General features: G+C 45.1%; 1 protein-coding gene across 2 annotated transcripts; it reads right to left on the reverse strand.

Moving 5' to 3' along the window:
• Window positions 1-223: 223 nt before the first annotated feature.
• LOC308284175 (peripheral myelin protein 22-like) lies at window positions 224-5,508 on the reverse strand. 2 transcript variants are annotated; one of them, XM_080724725.1, is made up of 5 exons: window positions 5,473-5,508; window positions 2,984-3,078; window positions 2,735-2,828; window positions 2,256-2,396; window positions 224-1,321 (listed from the first exon to the last, which is right to left on the reverse strand). In XM_080724725.1, exons 2-5 carry the CDS (start codon window positions 3,059-3,061, stop codon window positions 1,164-1,166), a joined length of 471 nt encoding a protein of 156 aa, XP_080580851.1. In that variant the 5' UTR covers window positions 3,062-3,078; window positions 5,473-5,508; the 3' UTR covers window positions 224-1,163. The 2 variants fall into 2 exon arrangements, with proteins under 2 accessions (XP_080580851.1, XP_080580850.1); XM_080724724.1 differs by lacking the exon at window positions 5,473-5,508 and adding an exon at window positions 3,967-4,085.
• Between the last annotated feature and the right edge of the window lie 17,461 nt (window positions 5,509-22,969).

The following is a 22,969-nucleotide window of genomic DNA, read 5'->3' on the forward strand; positions in this document are numbered from 1 at the left end:
CGGGAGGATTAAATGATGTGCTATGTGTGTGCACATGATTCATCACTCTCGCAAAGCGGAGCACTTAAAAGTTTTAGGCTACACAAAGTTGGAACTTATATCCCACAGCATTTCTTTCAAAGGGTTTATTTAAAAGAATACTTGACACAAATTGCAAACGTAGGTTTGTACAAAGCAGTTTGAACACAAGACATGAGACACTCGATAACAAATGTTAAAAAATGGCAACACAGAGTAGGCTATACAGTACAATTCAAGAAGGGCGGATTAAGGGCACAACTTCAAAACTCAAGCAGAAAATGCAAAAATGATTTCTGCCTGGCATATCAAGTACAAAAGATATTTCAAATTAACTTCATCACTTAACCTACAGTATTTGTTGATTTTTTTGAGACTTCTCATTTCCTTCAGTAAGAGCACGGATATCCCAAATAAAAGGCACTTCCTATAGCAATCGATGGACAAACATGGTTGTGAATAGACAAAAACAATTAAAAAGCTTTATACTTTCGCTGTTGCAGCTTCATCTTTGGCACACAGCTGTATGAATCGTGACAGACATGAGTTCCATCACGCAAATGAGCAAGACAAAGTAACTCGACAACACTATGTACAAAAAGAGTTATGTAAAAATGATATAAATATGTCTAAAAACCACAGACACTATGTACACCTTTGGACTGAAGTATGGTAGAATTATTCTTCACTGTTATTATCACACATGATGTTTTTTTATGGAGGTGGGTAGGGAGCCAGCGCACAACAAAAGCCAGTACATCACATGCATGATTCTAAACACATTTTGGACGCGCCGGAAAAATACACGTTGTTTTCTTGTGATCCCTTGCAAATGGTTAAAACCTAGTCGCAGACAAGACATAGGAATCACGATCCCGGGTTGATGTCAGCACACCGGAGAGCAAACCAAACACGTTACCCTTCAACGAGTCACATTTACAAGTAATGTTGCTACAAGAACACTGAGGATGTTCTCTAGCAACGTTCTCTTTCTTTGTATCTTTTTTCTTTTTTTCGTTGCAAAGTGGCACATGCACTTTTGTTGGCTAGCTGGGATGTCAGTCTATGGTCTGTGGGCAGTAGGCACAGTGCGGTGTTCTTTTGATGGGGTCTCTCTCAACCCCTCTTCTCTTTACGTCGTCCTCTTATTCTCTCTTCCTCAGGACAATGTAAATGAGGCCACTGATGAGAGACAGAGGGAAGGCCACCCAGGCCAGCACGTAGGCGTAGCCGAAGGCCTGGTCTGCCTCCTTGTCCGGACTCATCACCGTGTAGATGATGGCCCCGCACATCACAAACAGACCTGGAAAGAGAGAGAGAGAGCAGACGGTGAGATGGTTCAAAGACTGTCGTGAGAAACTGTGCCACCGTGACATATAAAATGACTGCAAACACTTGTGTAATTCTTTCATGATGTATCTGTGTTTTGTCCACAAGGAAGGGCCTTTGTTGAGAAAGAGCGAGCATTATATCGTCGTTGTCGGGTGAAAACCTTGTATGTGCAAAACCGTTGGCTTTGCATTTATCATTTTAAAAATGATTTAAACTAGTGAAAACAGCCGATCTACAAGCACACAACGCCTCGCGGTGTGCTTGTAGATCTGCTGTTTTCACTACTTTTGTGCGACGGCCTTGTATGATGAAGCAGGGCTTTACTTTGCGAAAGAAGGTACAAATTTGAAACTTGGAGATACGAGGTTTCCACCCGACAACGACGATATGTTACTTTATTGCATCCTCACAGTCCAGCACAGCGAGATATCTTAATATTTCATGAGTTTCATTTTCACACCAGCCATGTTGAGGACCAACACAGGTGTTCTGAGTGGTGTTGAACATTAGTGTTGGTCCTCAACATGGCGATTTAGGACTACAAATGAAATCCATGAATAAGATAGTCCTAGATGGACTTATTGATGCCTTGTGTATTTTAGCTGTGTAAAGGGGTCTCTGACCATTGATCTGAATGTTATCCATTTCACTTTATGCTGTGAAGCACTTTGAGATTTGTGTCAAATATAAATTGCTTTACAAACGTACAAATACAATGGATTATTATTATTATCATCATATCTTGTTTTGTCACATACGCGCTCAAACAATCTCAAGTGATGAGTAAGTGATGCATGAGTAAGACTAGCATATTGTATACAGAGGCATGTCAACTCCCCCTCCCAGAACTCTTTCCCCATGTGTGCAGGGCGTGTCCGGTCAGCGCGAGGTGAAGTCATACTCACTGGCCAGGATCTGGAAGACTGCAGTGAAGAAGAAGCGTCCACCCTTGACCAGCTTGAACAGCTGATACACAAAGGCAATGAGGGAGAAGAAGCAGAACAGCACGGACAGGACCATAAGAGCCTGGACAGCCTGGATCCAGTCTAGGAGTCAAGCACAAATACATGGTTTGATACTATTATAGTGCTTCTCAAACTTTCAAATTTCAAGGTCTCCCCTTAACTCTGACAGTGTACAAATGGAACCAAATGGACCGTTAGGGTCCATTTGGTTGCATTTATACACTGTCAAGAGTTACAGACTTGTAAGGGTCAATTTAGACCCCCATAAAGGAACCCCTGAAATCCACTTTGAGAATCACATAACATTAATTTCACAGAATGAGGGTACCATTTTATCTCTCAGGATTTTGCCATGTTACCATGCTGTAAATACGATTAAAAGCTTTGCAAACTGAGCAAACCAGAGTTTGTTGACGAACCTTCATTGGTGGCTGGCGTGCAGTGGTAGCCTCCATTAGATGTCACACAATGGTACCATAGGTCTGTGGCTCGAGTGCCACCTGTAGTCCAGGCCTTAAGAACAAAACATAATGTTCTATATCATCATGCATCCAGCAACACACACACTAAGATCTTAAAAAGGCATGCAACCAGAGATCCCCTAGCCAGGTTCAGGCATTTAGAAGTAGACCTACATTTAGCAGAGAGGTAATAACACTTCAACTTACATTGGCTGCTGTTGATACGAATAGTAGCACAAGGATGATAAGGTGCAAGATGAGCACTCCGAGAAGGATGAGCAGCATTTTCAAGTAGTTAGTTTCTACACAGATGAGAACACAAGAGGAACAGTCAACACTAGATGACCTTTTAACAAGACAGCTTCAGATGGGCAGCGCAATGACAAAAAGACCACACCAGATGGCGCTATTCCCTTACACTGCAGCATGACCGCAATGTTTACTTCATTTTTTAAAGTATCACCTTACATTCAAACGTCGAAAAAAAAGAAAGGGGGGAAAAAACGTGAAGGGAGGACCCTAATTTCTTCCTGGTGGATCTAAACTTCTCTTTTTTAAAAGCACAGTTCAAAATAAGATATATTACATAGTTATATAGTACAAAATGAATGGCGACACTTCTTTATTTTAAAATAAATTAAAGTTTGTCATTCAAGTTAGTCAAGTTTACATTTTAAACCGACCAGAATGAATAGTTGTTGGTCTATGCATGGTTAGGCTGCATAATAAACCAAACTAAAACATAGAGAAGCGATAGAGCAATTGCAGTAAAGTGAGCATAAACGCAACTCGACTCAAGATGAATCACAATAAGCCGCACACACGCTCCTCGAAAACAACTAGTCAGCCCATCTGATGGAAAACATTCCAACGTAGTGCCGCCATGCACACGCCTCGACCGTTTATTCTAAATGGGCATTTAAAGGAACGGTCGATTCAGCGCAATCGCAGCCTAGTCTTTTAACTATTAAAGCGGCAAAAATGAAACATGTAGGCTATTCGTAGAGATGCATTTTTACACGAGAGAAGCACATAGTAAATCCAAATTCCATTAAAAAAGAAAACTCCACAACTAGAGTCCTATTGCATGCCACGGGGGGAAAGTCAAGAAAAAAAAGCAAGAAAAAAGAAATCCAGCTCAAAAGTAAGGATTAAAAAATAAAAAAAAGTTTAACAACGGTCCAACTTACAAAAGGTAAGATGTGTGGAGATGTTTTCAAGAAGAAAAAGAATGCTCAAGTGAAGGGCAACTGCCACCGAGATCGCGCTGATTCTGTGAGCACGGAGCTATACTATTCCAGATGTGCTACACACACACCCCAGTCAAACTGAGAACACCGCCCTGCAAGCGTTGCTACGTCATCAGGGGCCCGCTCAAATGCTATTCTTTTATTGTTTTGTTTTTTTCACAAAAACTTGCGAGCCTGCCTGTCCCTTGATTTCACTGCATGCAAACCCAAATAGATAGTGTGGATAATATGTTGTTAACAATGAACTGGCCAAACTATGAATAAGACCTTTCTTTTTTTTAATGCGTGTTATTTAGCTTTTCCTCTGCAACTTGGCCTCATGAATGAACCTCTTTCACACCTGCTTATTTTGTTTGTAGCCTAAAGTTAGAAAAGTGATGTGTTGATGTAGCCTATAAATGTTTATGTCTTAGCCTACCGCTTACGCAAGCTACACAAAGTTAGTTAAGTCAGAAACCTCTTCATTCCAGATGTTTGAAAGTGGCTACTGAACAACTATATTGACCTGCCCGGTCGAACCCAGGGCCAACTGTGCACATCGAGCCCCATAAAACACATGTCTAAAAAAAGTGTGCGTGCGTGCGCGTGTGTGTGTGTGTGTGTGTGTGTGCACGCACACACACGCGGGCATGTGCGTGTGACGTGTGTGTACGCACACTCGTGTACTGCCCTGCCCTCCTGGGGCCCTGCTCTGTGGTATGCCCAGAATGCCGGTGTGTGTGAAACAGGCCCTCTATTTACAGCTATCTGGGGAGGGTGGAAGATTTCAGGCCAGTACCCAGGGAGTGTGCTGCTGCTGCTGCTGCTGCTGCTGCTGCTGCACTGTTGCAGTCATGCTAAATTAGTGGAACAAACTTCTTCTTCCATGCACACAAAGATTCAAGGATGACTGACAGTGATCCAGGCGTTCACTCTCAGTCTGCCAATGCCATGATGGCTCTGCATCCCTCATTGGTGCTGTAGGCCCCCCACAGAGTCGTCAATTGGGTATGGCAGCTGCCTTACCTTGACTACAGGGGGAAAAAATAAAATGTACTTCCTAAAACAAATTCATCATGCCTGTTGCTAAGGCATGGCAACATGACTGGTGTCTTGCCACCAGTCATGTTGCCATACCTTAGCTTTTGCTGAACTGACGCCACTGGGCCCCCATGGTCTCAGGTCATTTCATCACAGGGGCGTAAACTAAAGCTCAACCTAAACAAGCACACCAACAGAATAACAACAGCAACAACAGCCCAATGTAAACTTTGTCGCGTGACTGACTGGCTTGCCGAAAATAACTGATATTGGCGCTTATTTCTTTGTTTGTTGAAGAAAACCGGCTATTTTCGGCAAAAGTATAGATTCGACTACGCTTTTCAAGTGATGGTTCATTGACTAAAAGCTACAGAAAGGTGAGGTCACAGAGATGTGTGGTCTGTGCGTAGAATACATTGCCCTCACCGCCACCCTCTCTCTCTCTCTCTCTCTCGTAGTATTGCCTCCCATCTTGGCTCATCAGGTGGATTCCTGTGGTCTGTGTTTGTAAACACATGAGCTGTGGGCCGGCACTGGGATCTGGCAGTGGGATGCTGGGCAAATAAATGCTCTCGTGCACTGGTAGAGCTGGGATGGAGGCAGAGAGAGGGAGGGGGGGGGGGGGGAGAGAGAGAGAGAGAGAGAGAGAGAGAGAGAGAGAGAGAGAGAGAGAGAGAGAGAGAGCACTGTTTTGACAGTCAGCTGGTCCACAGCTGCTTATTGAAGATGTAATTGGTGTAGTGGAGTAGTCTGTTAGGACAGTGACACCAAGGCGGGAGGTTTACCCTGGTCGCAGCAGCTGGACCAGGTGTCATCAAAGGCTGCAGTCACTTATAATGGTCTGACACGGCCATGAATCATCATCACACATTCTGCACAGCCCACCAACGCATAACATCACGATGTGTTTGTGGTGACCAAGTGCATGTGAGGAATACAAAACACTCAAAAGCTACAGTATCAAGAAGCATCAGTCATTGATATGACTCAATAACGTACATACAGATGGCTCTGGATAACTACCGGTCAGACTGCACAACACATCAACCGGGTCATCGGTATCACACTCTTCAAGTTGGAAGTCGGTCGGTCGGATTGGTGCTCAAGTTATGCGAGGACAGGTACAGAAACACGCGCGTACTGTGCGCACGTACTGTGCACGCGCACAGAAAAAAAATAATAATCCTGAATGAATAGTGCTGAATCTGATAGCTGAAATAGCTCCATAGATAGTGTACAATGCCAAAAAGCCCAAAATGTGTGAGGTGCTCTAGTCTAGGAGGATGTCTGCTCCCATCACTTTGTCCATTATTTATGCCTATTTATGTCTACCCTCTGTCTCTGATTACTTTCTACTGTCTGTGACCCCAGAGGGTCATGACCTTTCCCAATTGACTAATAGCAGTGAAAATCATCCAGACAGGCTCTGTCATTTCCCACAAGCAAGTCGGATGAAAACACGCGACTCCTCTCCCTTTTCAAAGTGAAGGATTACAAAGCAAACAGGCTGGGGCAGCCGGCCACTAATAACGGCACTCACCGCCACTGTGGTGAGGTTGCAGTCGAAATTTCATTTAGACTGACACGCCCCACTTCATAGAGGAATTCATTGGGACACAGATGGAGCACAGAGGGGGGAAAATCACTAAAAGCATTCATTCCTCCCTCCACTGTTTGTTGGTTTATAGTCTATCTGCTGAGCGTGCGAGCGAGGTAGCAAGCGGTGTGCAGCGGTATGGAATGTCACGGTAGATACATGCTAAATCTTCACAGACACATATATAAACCTTTGAAGATACCGGGTGGTGTCTGTGTGAATGTCAACCAATGGACCTATACTCTTGCTAATGTTGCAGGTTTATGTCTGAGAGCTATATAGTTTTATCTCATCGATCTCGTCTTTACGCGGCCACCTGAAAATCTGAGAATCTGCAGAGGATAACGATAAGTGCAAGTCTGTGTGCAAGATGTGAGTCAGACCCTGCTCGAGTCCCGTCTGGCTTGGGCCACCGATCTCTGACAAGTGGGCGTCAAGAATGGCTGAGCTGTCGATCTAAAGTATGTACTGTAGGGCTGGGGCAGCCCAGGGACAGGGAGTGATGTGACAATCAGGGAATGGGAGTTTTGAGAGACTTTGGACATCATCGCAGCCCGGTGGACTGGCACACCTTTTGGTGGGACAGCTGGACAGTGGATTTTGCATGTGAGAATATGAAGAGATGGTGGAACGCCCCAGTGTTCCCTCTGTCCTGGAATGCGCTGCCAAAACAAGAGGAAACACTCAAGTGCTGAAGTCAGCCTTGTTGTGTCACTAGAAGCCATTTACTACGCCCCTTAGGCGAGTCCAGAAAAGAAGCATTATGTCATCCAACTCAACTGGATATCGCTGGGCCCCCGAAACCTGGAGCTCCCCTTGGAAATATTGAGGGAGAGTAGCCTTACAGTAAAATGGCGTGGCTGGCATTGTTTGGTCCATTTCGTTTGTGGCTTGCTTCATAACACACTATCAAGCGCACCATTCAAACTGCTAGGAGACTTTTTTCCATTGCCTTTTTCCCCACTTTACTTTTCTCAACTTTCCAGGATACCCATGTTCCTTCCGCACGCCTGATGCATGGGGGTTGAAATGGCCTTACCATGCTGTCCTGAGTGTTTGTGTTTCGCCACTTAGTGACTATCAGATAACAGCCCACAGCGCAGGCAGAAGGGGCCTGGGAGGAACAGGGGAGGGGCCCTCTCATGACCCAGCCCTTACTATTGCTACAGTCTGGCAAGGGGATGTTAAAACACCCTTGAACACAATGACACCGATATTTGAAATGCATGCGGGTAGTGCACAACCCTCAGGTCAAAACTCAGGTCTTTGTGTTTTTCTATGGTAAATGTGTGGAGCAGCAAGCTTTGTTTTCTTGTGCTACTGCACTTCACACAGATGCAGACTGACTGGCTCGTGTGAAAAGACAAAACAAAACACTGGCGTTTTACATTTCTGTTCTTTCTGTGAGATACTTTCAGAAGATTGCACAGTACTGTCAGCGGGCCAAAGAACAGACTGCTCCGAGTGAAGAGAAAAATGTACATCTCTGCACACATGTACTGTATAGAGTGGATTCCCATGAAGAGAGCTGTGCTGTACATGGTCTGTCCTTGCTCCCCCAATTTAAACACATGCCGCTCCAAAATGGACTGTGACCAAACTGAAGACCTCCATTGGCATGGATCTTAAATCTGATAAAGAAGGCTCAGATATTTGAGAGGGGAGAGGGCTGCACTCCTTTCCCCCCAGACTTGGGCCTGCCCCTCCCTGAGCAGCAACAACAACCAAATAAATCACAGACATACTCTATGACGAACTCCAGATCGCGGCACCCCAGTGATTCTAAACATGTGCTAATCATTAGTCCGTGGCTTCCTGTTGGAGGCGATGTCATCAGCGCAAACATGCAAAAGAGGCAAAAGCAGCGATGCAAACTGTTGCATAGAATCTGGGTGATGCTGGCCTCAGGGCGGGGATTGGAATGAAGCAATAAAACAAAAAGGAGTTATGAAAGAACCCGATTTGCTGGGTTCTATGTTAGACGGTGTTATCTATGGGCATAAATCTGAACTGCCGAAGTGCTTCTTGGAGTGCCTGGAGGAACTGAGCAGCCAAAGCAGACTCCGAGGTTCATTGTTGCAAATACATCAACGTATTTTGGGCATGTCATTATAGGTGAAGGTTTCAGAAATGTTCATGGCAAAAAGAGCAAATCTACAAGATCACAATACAAATCTGAAGTAAAAAGAAAATGGGAATGGCGTGGCTTAATGTGTATCTCAGACTTCACTGATGTCAGTCGTCTATGACATATCTATCATGTATGACTCCAAATCTGTATGACTCCAAAAGCAAGCTCTCAGCCCCACCAGTTCCCATTGACTTCCATTATAGAAGTATTAAATATTTCATGTGTGCACCTCATTTCTTGTGTGCACAAGAAATGTGGTGCTGATTGGTCCAACGGTTTGCAAGATTAGCTCCAGACGCTCCGGCAGAGCCACCCGTAGAAAAACATAATCTTCGTCGTACTGTGTAAAAAGAGTTCAATTATCTTTCGGAGTTGAGGATTTTACAATGTCCGTATCCATTTATCCTCATTCCTGTTACTTCTCTGTCTGTTCCAAGAAGTGTATCTCTATGCTGTTTTGACAGGTAACTGCGCTATGCTTCCTTCACAAGCAGCCAAGGATTTCTGCCAAGAGACGTGTTGTGCCAGCAAACATTCTCTAAGTGTTGCCAACACCTTGTAACTGCTGTGAACCGGGACTACCATGGGGGAGAATGAGCTGATCATCACAGACCGTTACTATTAGCAAACACATTAATTTGCCATAAACCGAACTCCTCCGAGGGTCAAAGGTCACAAGAGGCCAACATAAAACACCTCTTACCAAAGTCATTTACTTTACAAGTCAAGCGCTACGACTACGTAACCCTAAGCATGCAAACAGATGAACACATCTAGCAGTGATGATGGGCATCCCCAGGTCATCAGGAGGGCCCTGCACCTGGTCAGGGGTGTCGCAGCAAATTCGCACCAAATTCACTGCGGGCCACCCATGAATGTTCTTCATGGGGGGGGATTGGGAACGCATTATTTTGTGCTTTAATTATTGAAAAATCGCAGATATACAAGCTCACAGCGAGCTGTAGATCTGCTATTTTAAGTCTTTGAATATTTCAAATGGGTTTTTTGAAAAACCTATGTTTCTATGTCAGTATGTCAGTGGTGCTAAAACCTTTCATGTGAAGAACCCCCAAAATGATATGTATTTGGCCACGGACCCCCATCTTAAAATATTTAGTTCCAGGAACCCCCCCCCCCCCCCTTCTCCCCCCCCCCCCCCCCCCCCAGAAGCAACATTTGAGTTACAGATGTTTGCTTAAATAAATACATGAATTCAAAGATTTGCACACATTTTCACGACTTTTCAAAAAATAGCAGATCTACAAGCTCGCAGCACGGCACTCGGTGCCGCGCTGTGAGCTTGTATATCTGCTATTTTTTCAATAGCTAAAGTATAAAATAATTAAGGCCCCTCCACCTTGGGCCCTAGTAACTCAGTCCCACTTTTCCCCTCCTTGTGACGCCACCTGCTCCTGGTCACACTTGAATGAAATTACGTGTTCACGTGAAACAGCTGGAAGGTAGGGTCATTGGATATTATAGATCAATCATCCCGTAGTTATCTTAGGGGCCGTTGTCTTGTGCAGGGCAGTGCGGAAGGAAGGAAGGAAGAGCTGAAGCGTGGAGAGTAACATCATCCTTCGGCATTCCCTAGCTTTATCTCTCCCTAGATCGGGGGGTCACTGTTTAGCTTGACCGCTTGATACTCAACACCGAGAGGAAGATGGAAACCCCTTAGTCCTCCTCTTCGCGCAGTTTAGTTTTCCTGTTAGCGTTCGCACTGGAAGATGGCTACCCCAACTGGGGTTGGGATTGGGGTCAGGGGAGCTACCCTGCTGACTGTGTGTGGTGGCCAGGCCAATACAGCCTTGTGTGTTCAAATAGCTAGGGCCTGCAGGGGCGTCACACCAAGTTCTAGGGCCCTGGGTACAGGGATTCACTGCGGGCCCCCCATAAATGTTAACTATTGAAAAATAGCAGATATACAAGCTCACAGCGCGGCACCGAGTGCCGCGCTGCGAGCTTGTAGATCTGCTATTTTTTAAAAATCGTGAAAATGTGTGCAAGAAACCTATGTTTCCATGTCAGTGGTGCTCAAACGTTTTCATATGAGGGACCCCCAAGATGATATGTATTTGGCCACAGCTAGACCCCCACCTCAAAATATTTAGTTCCAGGGACCCCTCCCCGGAAGCAAAATTTGAGTTACAAATGTTCACTATAGGGGGCGGCATAGCTCAGGGGTAGAGAAACCGATAATAGAGCACGAAGGGTTCCCGAAGGGTTCCCAGTTCGAATCCGGGCTCCCCCTGAGTTAATGTCGAAGGGTCCTTGAGCAAGACTCTGAAACCCTAATTGCTCCCGGTGAGTAGGTTGGTGCCTTGCATGGTTTCCTCCGCCACCGGTGTATGAATGTGTGTGTGAATGGGTGAATGTAATGCACAATCTATGTAAAGCGCCTTGGATAAAAGCGCTATATAAATGCACCATTTACCATTTACTATATAATACATATTCAAAGATTTGCACACATTTTCACGACTTTTCAAAAATAGCAGATCTACAAGCTCGCAGCGCGGCACTCGGTGCCGCGCTGTGAGCTTGTATATCTGCTATTTTTCAATAGCTAAAGTTACAAGGGGGCCCCTCCACCTTGGGCCCTAGTAACTCAGTCCCACTTTCCTCCCCCTTGTTGTGACACCCCTGAGGGCCTGGCCCGGAGTCAAAACACTGATGCACTGTGCTGTATGTCCTCATCCGTCTGCACTGGTCTGGACGCTGGCCCAGAGCAACCACTCAGACAGCGACCACACGGACCCACTGACAGCTTCTCTCAGAGGCAGAGAGGAGAGAACGCAGGGGTGGTGGAAGAAGGAACTCATGCATATGCAGCAGTGAAAACATATGCAATAGGACTGGGGTTGTCCGCAGGTAACTTCCGCCATAAGCTATGTATCCTAGATCTCTATCTATGATACATTTGCCTAAATCAGTGGTTCTCAACCTTTTCAGGCCGCGACTGGGGACTGGGGACCCCCCACACTGACGAGCACTATGAGTTGAGGCATAACATTTTCTATAACACAGTTCTATTGTGAAAATAGCAGATCTACATGCTCACAATGCCTCGCGTTGCGAGGCATTGTGAGCATGTAGATCAGCTATTTTTACAATTTCTTTCTCAAATATGTGACAATTTGGCCAATGTTTAATTTGTCATTTTAGAGGTATTAAAAAGTCCTTAAATTGTCACTTTAGAATGCATAAACCCTCTATAAACTTAAACTTTATGTTGGGGTTGTTTACTGTTGAGAGAGAAAACAATGTTGCACATTAAGTTGATCATCTGGGGACCCCCCGAAATAATTTGGGGACCCCCCTGGGGGTCCCGACCCACAGGTTGAGAACCACAGGCCTAAATGATGGACATGACCAAACCGACACAAGTTAACGACAAATAAAATCCTCCAAATATGGGCTTTGAGAGTGGCAGGGACTAAGTAGCTTTATAGTTTCACTGACATCTTGAGGTTGGTCGGCTGGGCTCCTGGTCCACCCAGTCTGTTCAAAGGGTCCCTGAGCAAGACTTCTCCCCAGGCGTTTTATTAATGGCACCCACTCCTAATAGTTAGGGTGGGTTAAATGGGACACATTTGACACGTGTGCAAATGTGGCGTATTTATTCCTGAGAAAATGGTGCAGATGATAGCGGCAAGCTATAGTTGGACTCCAGCCAAGGTTCTGACCTATATGGTGAGACTAGCAGTGGTTCCCAAAACGTTCAGCCCGTGACCCAAAAGAGAAATTAGACGTTTGCCCGGGACCCAAACTAGTGAGAATGATGGAATTTCCTAGAGTTTTCTTTTATTTATTAATGAAATTACTTAAAAGAATCATTGCTTTTTGGGGGAATGTTTTTTTTGAAAATGTTTTGAAAGAATAATAATTAAAGGGGAAGACCACCGATTTTCAATATTGAACTATGTCATAAATATACCCTAGAGGAGTTGTGTGGAAATAGAAAAAAAGTTCCGCCCCTTCTGTGTTGCCTAGAACTGGAGGATTGATTTGGGGGTTTGTATTGTAAAGTACAACTTGTGATGTCATCAAGTTGTACTTTACAATACAAACCCCAATTTCCACACAACTCCTCTAACTAAGGTATATTTATGACATGTCTTCCCCTATAAAAACAAAATGTAGGAAACAAAAGAATAAGGGACCCATAAAAATGTGTCCGCGACCCACAAATGGCTCCTGACCCAGTGTTTGGGAACCAACATGGACTAAAGAGTTTGAGATACTCATGGGCGTCCTACAGGGTGATAGATAGACCCTGGCCCCTTTCTTGTTTATTGTGGCGATGGAAAGTGAGACTCGCAATCAGTGGCACTGGGAGCAGACACGACTGCGGTTTCAAGCTGGTCCAGAGGACCAGTACACAACACACACTTATTGAGTTCAGCATTCTATTGTACGCAGTTATCACATGTGTACAAACGGGGGGTGTCGCACCAAATTCTGGGCCCTGGGTACAAGGATTCACTGCGGGCCCCCCATGAATGTTCTTCATAGGGGGAGGGGCTTTAGCCCATTTAGACTGTGGACGCATTATTTTGTGCTTTAACTATTGAAAAATAGCAGATATACAAGTTCACAGCGAGCTTGTTATTTTTGAAAAATCATGATTTTCTTTGTCAGTGGTGCTCAAACTTATTCAGTTGAAGGACCCCCAAAATGATACGTATTTGGCCACAGACTCCCATCTCAAAATATTTAGTTCCAGGGACCCCCCAAAAGCAAAATTTGAGTTAGAAATGCTCGCTTAAAAATTACATATATTCAAAGATTTGCAGTTGCACACATTTTCACAACTTTTTCAAAAATAGCAGATCTAGATTTTTCAATAGTTAAAAGTATAAAATAATTAAGGCCCCTCCACCTTGGGCCCTAGTAACTCAGTCCCACTTTCCACCCCCTTGTGACGCCCCCGTGTGCAAACAGCGACAATACTACACAGCTAACATTATACGAAAAGGTTTTGAGTAACATTATAGGAACATAGCAGATCCCTCCCATTCCCAGCCCAGCCCCAGCGTCTCTCTTGATCCAACGTGATGAGAGATGTTGGGATGTATTGTTATGCTTTATGCATTCCAGATGAGACCTTGGCCTGTCCCCCCCACCCCCCCCCCCCCACCCTTGTGAGTATGCTTTAAAACATGTGTTCAGCTGAGTTCTTTCAGTTTAAGTAATGAGCTTCGCCCCTCTCATGACAACATTTTGGGTGCGGTTAAAATGCTAAAGTACAGTTTTGTAAGAAAAAGAAAGCAAAAGAAAATAATGTTGTTGCACATGCGCCTGCTCTCCAATTCCCTCTGGGGGTTTCTTGAATGGAGAGAGAACGCTTGGAGGAGTGAGAATCTGTAAATACTGCCTTAGCCATCTTCCAAAACCAAAAGGCGAGGTTTAGCCTGTGCAAACGGAAAAATTACATTAAAACCCATTTTGCTTGGCCATATGTAGGCCAGAAGTGAACTCAAGAGAAGAAAAAATATAATATGGTTGCTTTGATTCTGGACCCGTGATTTTCGTGGGGGGTTGGGATAGAACAAGACGTAATTGGAAACAGGGCTTGTTTTCTTTTTTTGCTCTTCTATTTTTCCATTATAAAGTTACCCTTTTCAAAACAATTACCTGAGTGCTTATTACAGTTCGGCTTCAACCTTGTTAAAAGAGTCAGGCTCATGCGAGTCTTAATGTCATTCTAGTGGGGCTTAATAACCACACGTCCAGCACTGTAACCCCCAAATGCAAACATGTGTAGACTGCATTTAGGAAACCATTCACAAGCATAGACTCAGAACACATTACAGAGACATTACACACATAATGTGTATGCTCTCATAGAAGAATATGACTTCCCACTAACGCACACTGTCTGCTTCTCTTCTTGTCACACACACGCACGCACGCACGCACGCACGCACACACACACTCACACACAAAAACAAACACAAAAACAAACACAATGTGGCTTCAGTTTGACAATCCCATAATGCATATCGTCGTTGTCGCGTGAAAACCTTGTATGTCCAAAACCGTTCGTTTTGCATTTATCATTTTATAAATGAATTGAACTAGTGAAAACAGCCGATCTACAAGCACACAACGCCTCGCACCGCGAGGCGTTGTGTGCTTGTAGATCTGCTGTTTTCACTACTTTTGTGCGACGGCCTTGTATGGTGAAGCAGAGCTTTACTTTGCGAAAGAACATACACATTTGAAACTTGGAGATACGAGGTTTCCACCCGACAACGACGATATTCAGATATGCGGGGGTTTCCCAAGGAGAGTGTTGCAGTGACCATGGTTGGGTTCGTAGATCAGCCGGTCTGTGTAAAAAAGAAAAGAAAAGAAAAAGACAACTCAAGACGACACACATGGCGGTGGGAGGTGGGAGGGAGGGACTCGGGAGGGAGTGGTCACAGTTCGCCAGGTCCTGAGAATCACCAGACTGACTATAGTATTTAATTGTTGCACAAGGGATGACTGGAAACCTGGGGAAGAAGACTTGGAAAATCAGCGGTGACGGGTCCGTAAAACTGTCCCGTATCTACGACCCACCACGTCTGGAAATCAGTTATTTTGGGGTGACCAAATAAATTATACATCAAGCTAACTCTGGTCTAAGAAATCCCATCACCATTTCTTTCCATTGACTCGACCTTTCCCATGCTGTGGGGACGCCCAGTGAGTGTGCGCCACCGAACGACGGCATATAATAAATCAGTACTTGGGAGTTGCGAGTGTGGCGCGTCTGGCTGCTGGCTGGCTCTCTCCTCCTCCCCCAGCCAGCAGTGAGGAGTGATGGGGGGCAGGGGGTAGTACTAGCAGAGGACAGGCAGCTGGTGGGACCATAACACTCGCAGGCCACACTGGTCACACCCAAGGCATCTGAGGCATGCAGGGCCAGGCACTCACACGGCGCTCTCTCAAAATATATGCCCCGAGGAAACTGCTGCCTGTATGACTCACACTCACTCCATGACTGTGTGTGTGTCTGTGTGTGTGTGTGTGCGTGAGTGTGCACATAATATAAGCGAGGGAGGGGGGGGGGGGGGGGGCAATGCCTGATATCATTTAATACAAAAAAGGGTCCAGTGTGTGAGTTGAATGTCCAAGACAGGCAAAGGGGGGCTTGAGCCCCTGCCCTTTTACCCGTCGTAAAAAGTGCCCTTTCTCCAGACCATGAACGCCGTTTTTACTCTGGTGAAAGAAATCCAAATGTCCTCTTTCAATGCCATATACTGAAGGCAGCATTCAAGAGAATTGCCTTGTCCAAACGAATTTAACGCAGCATCTTATCTCATGTTGAAATATTTGCCCTCTCTGTGTAGAAATCAAGCATTGAAAATAGCCGACCTCCAAGCTCACAACGCGTCGCACTGCGACGCGTTGTGAGCTTGGAGGTCAGCTATTTTCGATATTTCCACCAAAAGGCCCTTTTAGAAATGTCAGCCCCTGCCTCTCTAACACATCTCTGCACGTCCCTGGTCCAAGACATACAGTACTGTACATGCAGAACTTTGTGCTGGCGGGCGGGGTGGGGGGGGGGGGGGAGTTGAACGCACTTCATAAGCCAGCCAGTGGTTCTCAAAGTGGGGTCCTTGAAGGGGTTCCAGGGGATCCCCCCAGCTAAAAGAAGCCAATATCAAAAACAGGTTTAGCCACGTTAACCTCATTTACCCCCCAGCTAAATAGGGCTGGCAAGCTGCACGTTGTTGAGCTCGTAGATCTGCCATTTCTTGAAAGTTTGGAAAAATGTTAACAAATCTAAGATGGGGGTCCCGTGGCCAAATACATAATCAATTTTGGGCTCCTTGACAAAGATTTAGAACTGATATGAGGGAGATGAAAGGGCCGGTGTTGAGAATAGGGATGGGACGATAAGCGATATTATCGTTCATCGTGATAAAAAAAAAACCACTCACGATAATCGTATCGTGGAGATTTAAAGGACCAGGTCACCTCTGGGACAACCAGATCTTATTTTATTGTTGTGTGGGACACGATCAACACAATCCTGAGTTATTTTTTTTGTTCAATCTGTTTTTTTAGATATTTTAGTATTTCAGCCGATTTCAGCATGCTACAACTGGTCATATGATGCAAAATGCATCATATGACCAGTTGTAGCATGCTGAAATACTAACATATCTAAAACACAGATTGAACACAAAACATAATTCAGGATTGTGTTGATCGTGTCCCACACAACAATAACATAAGATCTGGTTGTCCCAGAGGTGACCTAGTCCTTTAATTTATCGTGATATCGTCCTCCATCACGCACTGGGATCAATTCACCTTTTATTTGCCGAGCTGCATATCCGGTACCACTTAAACCCTCTATAATTGGTAAAAGGTACTTATAATATACGTACTCGATACAGTCTTTTTTTCACTCTCTATCAAATGTCTTTGCCAAAAAATAGCTGATCTACAAGCTCACATAGATCTGCTATTTTTTGGCAAACGTTCCACCCCAGGATAATGGATTCTGATTATGGCGATGACATCGTAAATCGCGATTTATTTCGTCACAATAATCGTGACGTGACGTTTTCATATCGTCTCCATCCCTGGTTGGAGAATGGGACGACTGATGGCTGGAGCTGCAGCAGCAGTGGGTTGAACGCTTCTCCTCCTCCTCATCCCCCCAGATATCCTCCTCCCATCCCTGGGGGCCAGCAGCACAGTGACCTCACCCTGCGCCTCCACCCCTCACACTCCCACAGCCGCACTTCCTGGCTGGCCCTGAGCTGCAGCACAGCTGGAGGAGCCTGCAGGAAGAGTATAGGGAATACAGATTTTTTGGGGTGATTATTTAAGCATTCCTTTTCTATTTTTTTTTTTTTCTCCCACCCCTTTTATCTCACTTTTAATGCACGTTGTTTAAGACAAAAAGTAATTTTTGGGTACAAGGATTCACTGCGGGTCCCCCCATGAATGTTCTTCATAGGGGGAGGGGGTTTAACCCATTTAGATTTCACTGGGAATTCATTATTTCGTGCTTTAACTATTGAAAAATAGCAGGTATACAAGCTCACAGCGCGGCACCGAGTGCCGTGCTGCGAGCTTGTAGATCTGCTATTTTTGAAAAAAACGTGAAAATGTGTGCAAGTCTTTGAATATTTCAAATCCTTCTAAAAAAAATACATATATTCAAAGATTTGCGCACATTTCGCCTCGGTGACGCGCTTTGAGCTTGTACTTGTCTGCTATTTCTAAATAGCTAATGTATAAAATAATGAAGGCCCCTCCACCTTGGGCCCTATAGTAACTCCCCTTGTGGTGCCCCTGCGCACACACAACCTCAGCTGTCATTCATAAACTTTTAAGGTTTACACACCGTCGGCGTCGACATGACATGTCTCACTGGTGCCTGTGGCGTGAACGAGGCACTGCCTCATTCGGTTCAGTGTGGTTTCAGCGTTCTTCTTCTCGGCCTCTTTGAGCGTCCCAGCGACTTGTCAGTCAGAATAAGCAGCTACAGATGGAGAGGGTGGGGTGGGCTTTAACTAGGTTTTACCATGCTGCACGCACTGCCAAAAGGCAATCGTCTGACACACTGGCAAGCTCACGCTCAGCTGCATCTCGCACGTTTGGAGCCTCGACACGCCTTTTCTCTCATGTAAAACGGCCCGACACTCGAATGTTTATCTTTAAAATAAACACTGCAGAAAGATTCAAATCTCTTGTTTAAGTCTCCCCCGTGGCAGAAAGAAAAATGCCTTGTTGCAGATGTGTGAGTGTGTATTTTAGGGTTGATGAAGAGATCAAGTGATTTCACAGTGCTGTTGTTGAGGTTAAATCATTTTCTTCTTCCTGGTAACAATTCTGATGCAATGGAGAAGAGCATTGTTTTGTTCACACATGTATTGTCAGAGATTAGGACTGTAATATGAGACAGCGTTCTCTTTAAAGAGCCTTTTTTTAAATTGACTTCAATTTGACTTTGATGAAGCATAAACGTTAACTTAAGCCAGTTAAGTCAAATCACTATGAACTTCTGAAGTAAAACACACACACACACACACACACACACACACACACACACACGCGCGCGCGCACACACACACACGCGCGCACACACTTCATATTAACTCTGACTCACTATTAACTCTCGCCACAATTTGTACGAGTTAAACCTTTCAAACTGGGAGTGAGTGACATCATATGTGGGACATCTCTCTCAGCCAGCGTGGCTTGATGAATATTAATGACATGCCCCGAAAACTAGAGCAACTGAACTGTTCTAACGAAGTATACCGCCTGCTACATAATTCATTTATGCATAACAGGACACAATGAAATGAACAAAAAGCGAAGACAGACGTGCGTGCGCAAACTCAAACACACACGCACACACGTACACACGCACACACACACACACACACACACACACACACACACACACACACACACACACACACACACACACACACACACACACACACACACACGCCCCTTACATCTGCATGTGGCCCGGGCCAGCTGTGATTTGCTGCAGTGTAAACCTTAACAGGTCCCATGGTTGCGGAGGTGGAGGACAATCAGAGTCTGGACGGAGGACAGGCTTTTCCCCACTTCTGCTCTCCAGCTAGAGCCCTGGGGGAAACCCAGCCAGAGGGAGGGGAGCAGAACTGGGATGGTGGAATTTCTTAAAAGGCGGACCAACACCCAGTATGGTAGTGTCTCTCCACGTACAGTATATTCACTGCACTGACAACTAAAAGAAATAACTCTCGAGTGCAGGGAGTCTTCAATGTTTTCAGGCCAAGGACCCCTTAGTTGAGAGAGAGATGAAGCAGGGACCCCCCCACAACCTTTTCATAGATTCCATATAGTTTCATCGTTTGGCAGCACGACCACCAGTGTATTCTGGATTCATGTCAATTTCTGTTTTCAGATATTTAACCACTTGAACCGTCAAAACTTAATAAACTTTCACTCTGTACTTAGTCTGCTCTTTTTCCCCTCTACACCAAACCTCTTTGCCAAAACGCCTCGCCTATTTTTGGATAAAGTTCTCAGAATATAACGCTAGGGTTAATATGGTTAATATAAAAAAGGAGAAAAAATGTTTTCTATCCCACAAAGATTTGGAGGAACCCCTGTAATAACTTTGAGGACCCCCTAGGGGTCCCGGATCCCCTGTTGAAGACCCTTGACATACAGTATACTCGCTGCACTGAAAAGTAAAATAAATAACTCTGTAGTGTTATTATTATTATTACATACTGTAAGATATATTATAAGATACTGTCGAGATCCTCATGACAAAGCCGAGATGTGAGAAGGGGGAAAGTAGCCTTCACGCCTGTCACAGTGTTTCCGCTCGTGATCCAGAAGGTTCGGGCGTAAAAACAGGAAGAGTGATGTGCTGTAATGGAAAAGCTTGTGTGACTGGCTGGGCGCAGACAGTGCTGATATTAGCTGGGTGCGTGCACTATGAAATCACAGGGGTCTGCCCTGTTAGGACAGTGGGGACGCTGTGTGCCTCATAAAAAGCCAGTGGAGGAATGCCACGGTGGCCAGAGCTCAGGCTTCTGCTCGTCGTGGTCCAAGTCTGAAGTAAGAGGTGAGTGGAGGGGCTGAGGAGTTTAAATACCCTTTAATTTAGCCACAGACTCGGAAGTATTTTGCGGATGACGTCACCGCCGCAGAGCTCTCAGTTGCATAAGCAGCTGTCCCTCTTTGAAACTCGCATTGAAAAAGAAAAAGAAAAAAGAAGCAAAACAATGTCACAGTTCAGAACTCCGCTCACGTAGGCTTTTTAATCAAAAGCAGAAAGGAGAATGTGAAATGCTGCATTTTTTTACCCTCGGTGCAAAATGAAATGTTTCAGCGGTATGCCGTCCTTGTACGATAAGAGGCTAATGCGAGAAGAAAAGCCTGTGAATGGGAAATATAAAACAAATAGAAGCAACCACTCCGTGGTTATAGCATTTCAGCTCTAATTCCACACACATTGATCACTTTCTGAGAATGTAATACTGTCCTTCAACTTGTTCTCAACTCCTGCTGTTGAGTGAATGGGACTGGTATTAGTCATTGTGGCGGAAGGCAGGCAGGGAAGATTAAGATGAAGAGACACTGGGAGGTCATAGTTTAACACTAGCCTATAGGAAGTGACCCTTTGTGATCTCTCACTTCCTGGTCAGCTTCAGACCGTTGTTGGAGTCTCCACAGTGGGCATGCAGTGTCTGCCAGACAAGGAGGGTATTGTATGAACATATGGCCACGGCTGGGAGGGCGCCAAGTCTATGTTGGCAAGGATGGAGATTCAGTGTGTGATATAACATATTGTCGTTGTCGGGTGGAGACCTTGTATGTCCAAGGGGAGCGTGTCGCTATTTCGACGGCCCGCAATTTCGACGCGCCGATAGTTCGACTTAGGGATCGCGAGATTTCGGCGCCGCTGTTTCGACGGCACCCTTTTTCGAAAAAAAGGACGGCAATGTTTCGACACGACAACTGTCCGACACAACAACAGTTCGACAAGGCAGCACGGTATTTCGACAATGAAAAAACAAGTCTCTCAGCGACACGCTCCCCCCGACAGACTCATGGTGCCAACGCTCCAGCCTCCAGTAGGAGCGAGCAACCCGGTTGTAGGTCGCTAAATGATCTCGCCCTCTCTCCGCTCCTAACCCAGCCTTCCCCTCCCCCGACCCTTCTATCGTTTCTAGGCTATTTGTTGTTCTGCCTATCTACGATAGGCCTACTGTGTTTTATCCGTCCGTCCGTCCGTCCGTCCGTCTGTCCGTCTGTCTGTCTCTGTCTCTCTCCCTCTCTTTCTTTCTCTCTCGTCTCTCTCTCTCCCTCCCTCCCTCCCTCACTCACTCACTCACTCACTCACACATACGCACAGACAAACCACAATTTTCTGTGGAGACCGGGTTGCAATGCGCACACACACACACACACACACACACACACACACACACACACACACACACACACACACACACACACACACACACACACACACACACACACACCAAACGCTCTGAAAGTAGCCTATATAATCAATGCCAAATTGGGAATTATTTTGTAAAAAGGCTATGAACATGAACTGTAGGCAGGGTCTCCATTTAGAAGCCCCGTGGATTTATTAGCTGGAGTACGTGAGTGATCGCCGATTAGGCCTATAATAACCTATTTAATATGCTCTAGACTGTCCCGACAGAACTTATCACAGGGTGTTCGCGCATCCTCTGTCTGTCTGTCTCTCGCCTCCTCGCTTTCTCTCTCTCCTCTCTCTCTCTCTCTCTCTGTGTGCGCGGTGGCACATGCTTAAAATAACATATCTGCAAGCTAACATCCTGTATATCCGACGGTGTTGATAGCTTGTAAATCTGTTATTTTTGCGCATGTAACCATGTACTTGTTTAAAAAAAACTCCATGCTCTGCAGCTTTCTATTGGACACAGACCGGCAGGTTCATAATATGTGCATATAGGCCTATGGCATATGCCCACAGCTAGGGAGGAGAGTATATTTTACGTTTATATGGGGCTATATGGGGCACCCATATTACTGTCATGTCTTAATAATATGTTGCTTTTAACAAGTAAGTTAAGTGATTGGTGCAGGAGCCTGCTGCGCACTGACTGTGGCCATTCATTAGGCTACTCTTAAACAGGGCCGTGCAGTCCATACAGGCAAAATAGGCAGCCCCACACAGGCTGGGGGCCTCATGAGATTATTATAATTTTTTTAACCAACATGGGCATTGGGCATGGGCCCCCGTTGAGCTGTTGAACAGAGAACAGTTGAAGTGAGGGTTAACATGAAACAATTGCTTTGGACATATTAGCTCATTAGAATCTGAAAAGAGCTTGGCTCTCAAAGGTGCAGACCAGATAACAATGGCCCTAATCACCCAAGCAGTTCCTTCATGTGTGTTCTGTGATGTCACATACATCTTTAAAGTGATCCCTGACTAGTAAGCCATGTAGGCCTTAATATGTTATAATAACCCTCTTTAAAGTGATCCCTGACTAATACGACAAATATGCCTTAATACATTATAATTGTCCTCTATAACTACAATGTATAATTAAAAACACCTCAATTATTGTAGTGATGACGGTCGTAGAAGATACATTTTGGCTGGACGGGCCAATTTAAAATGGCGGTGTAAACAAGTTTTAGATGTTGAATTAAACACTTTACTAACCCGG

The sequence above is a fragment of the Nannobrachium achirus genome, assembly GCF_963921795.1.
Source record: "Nannobrachium achirus genome assembly, chromosome: 4".
In the NCBI taxonomy this organism is placed as follows: domain Eukaryota; kingdom Metazoa; phylum Chordata; class Actinopteri; order Myctophiformes; family Myctophidae; genus Nannobrachium; species Nannobrachium achirus.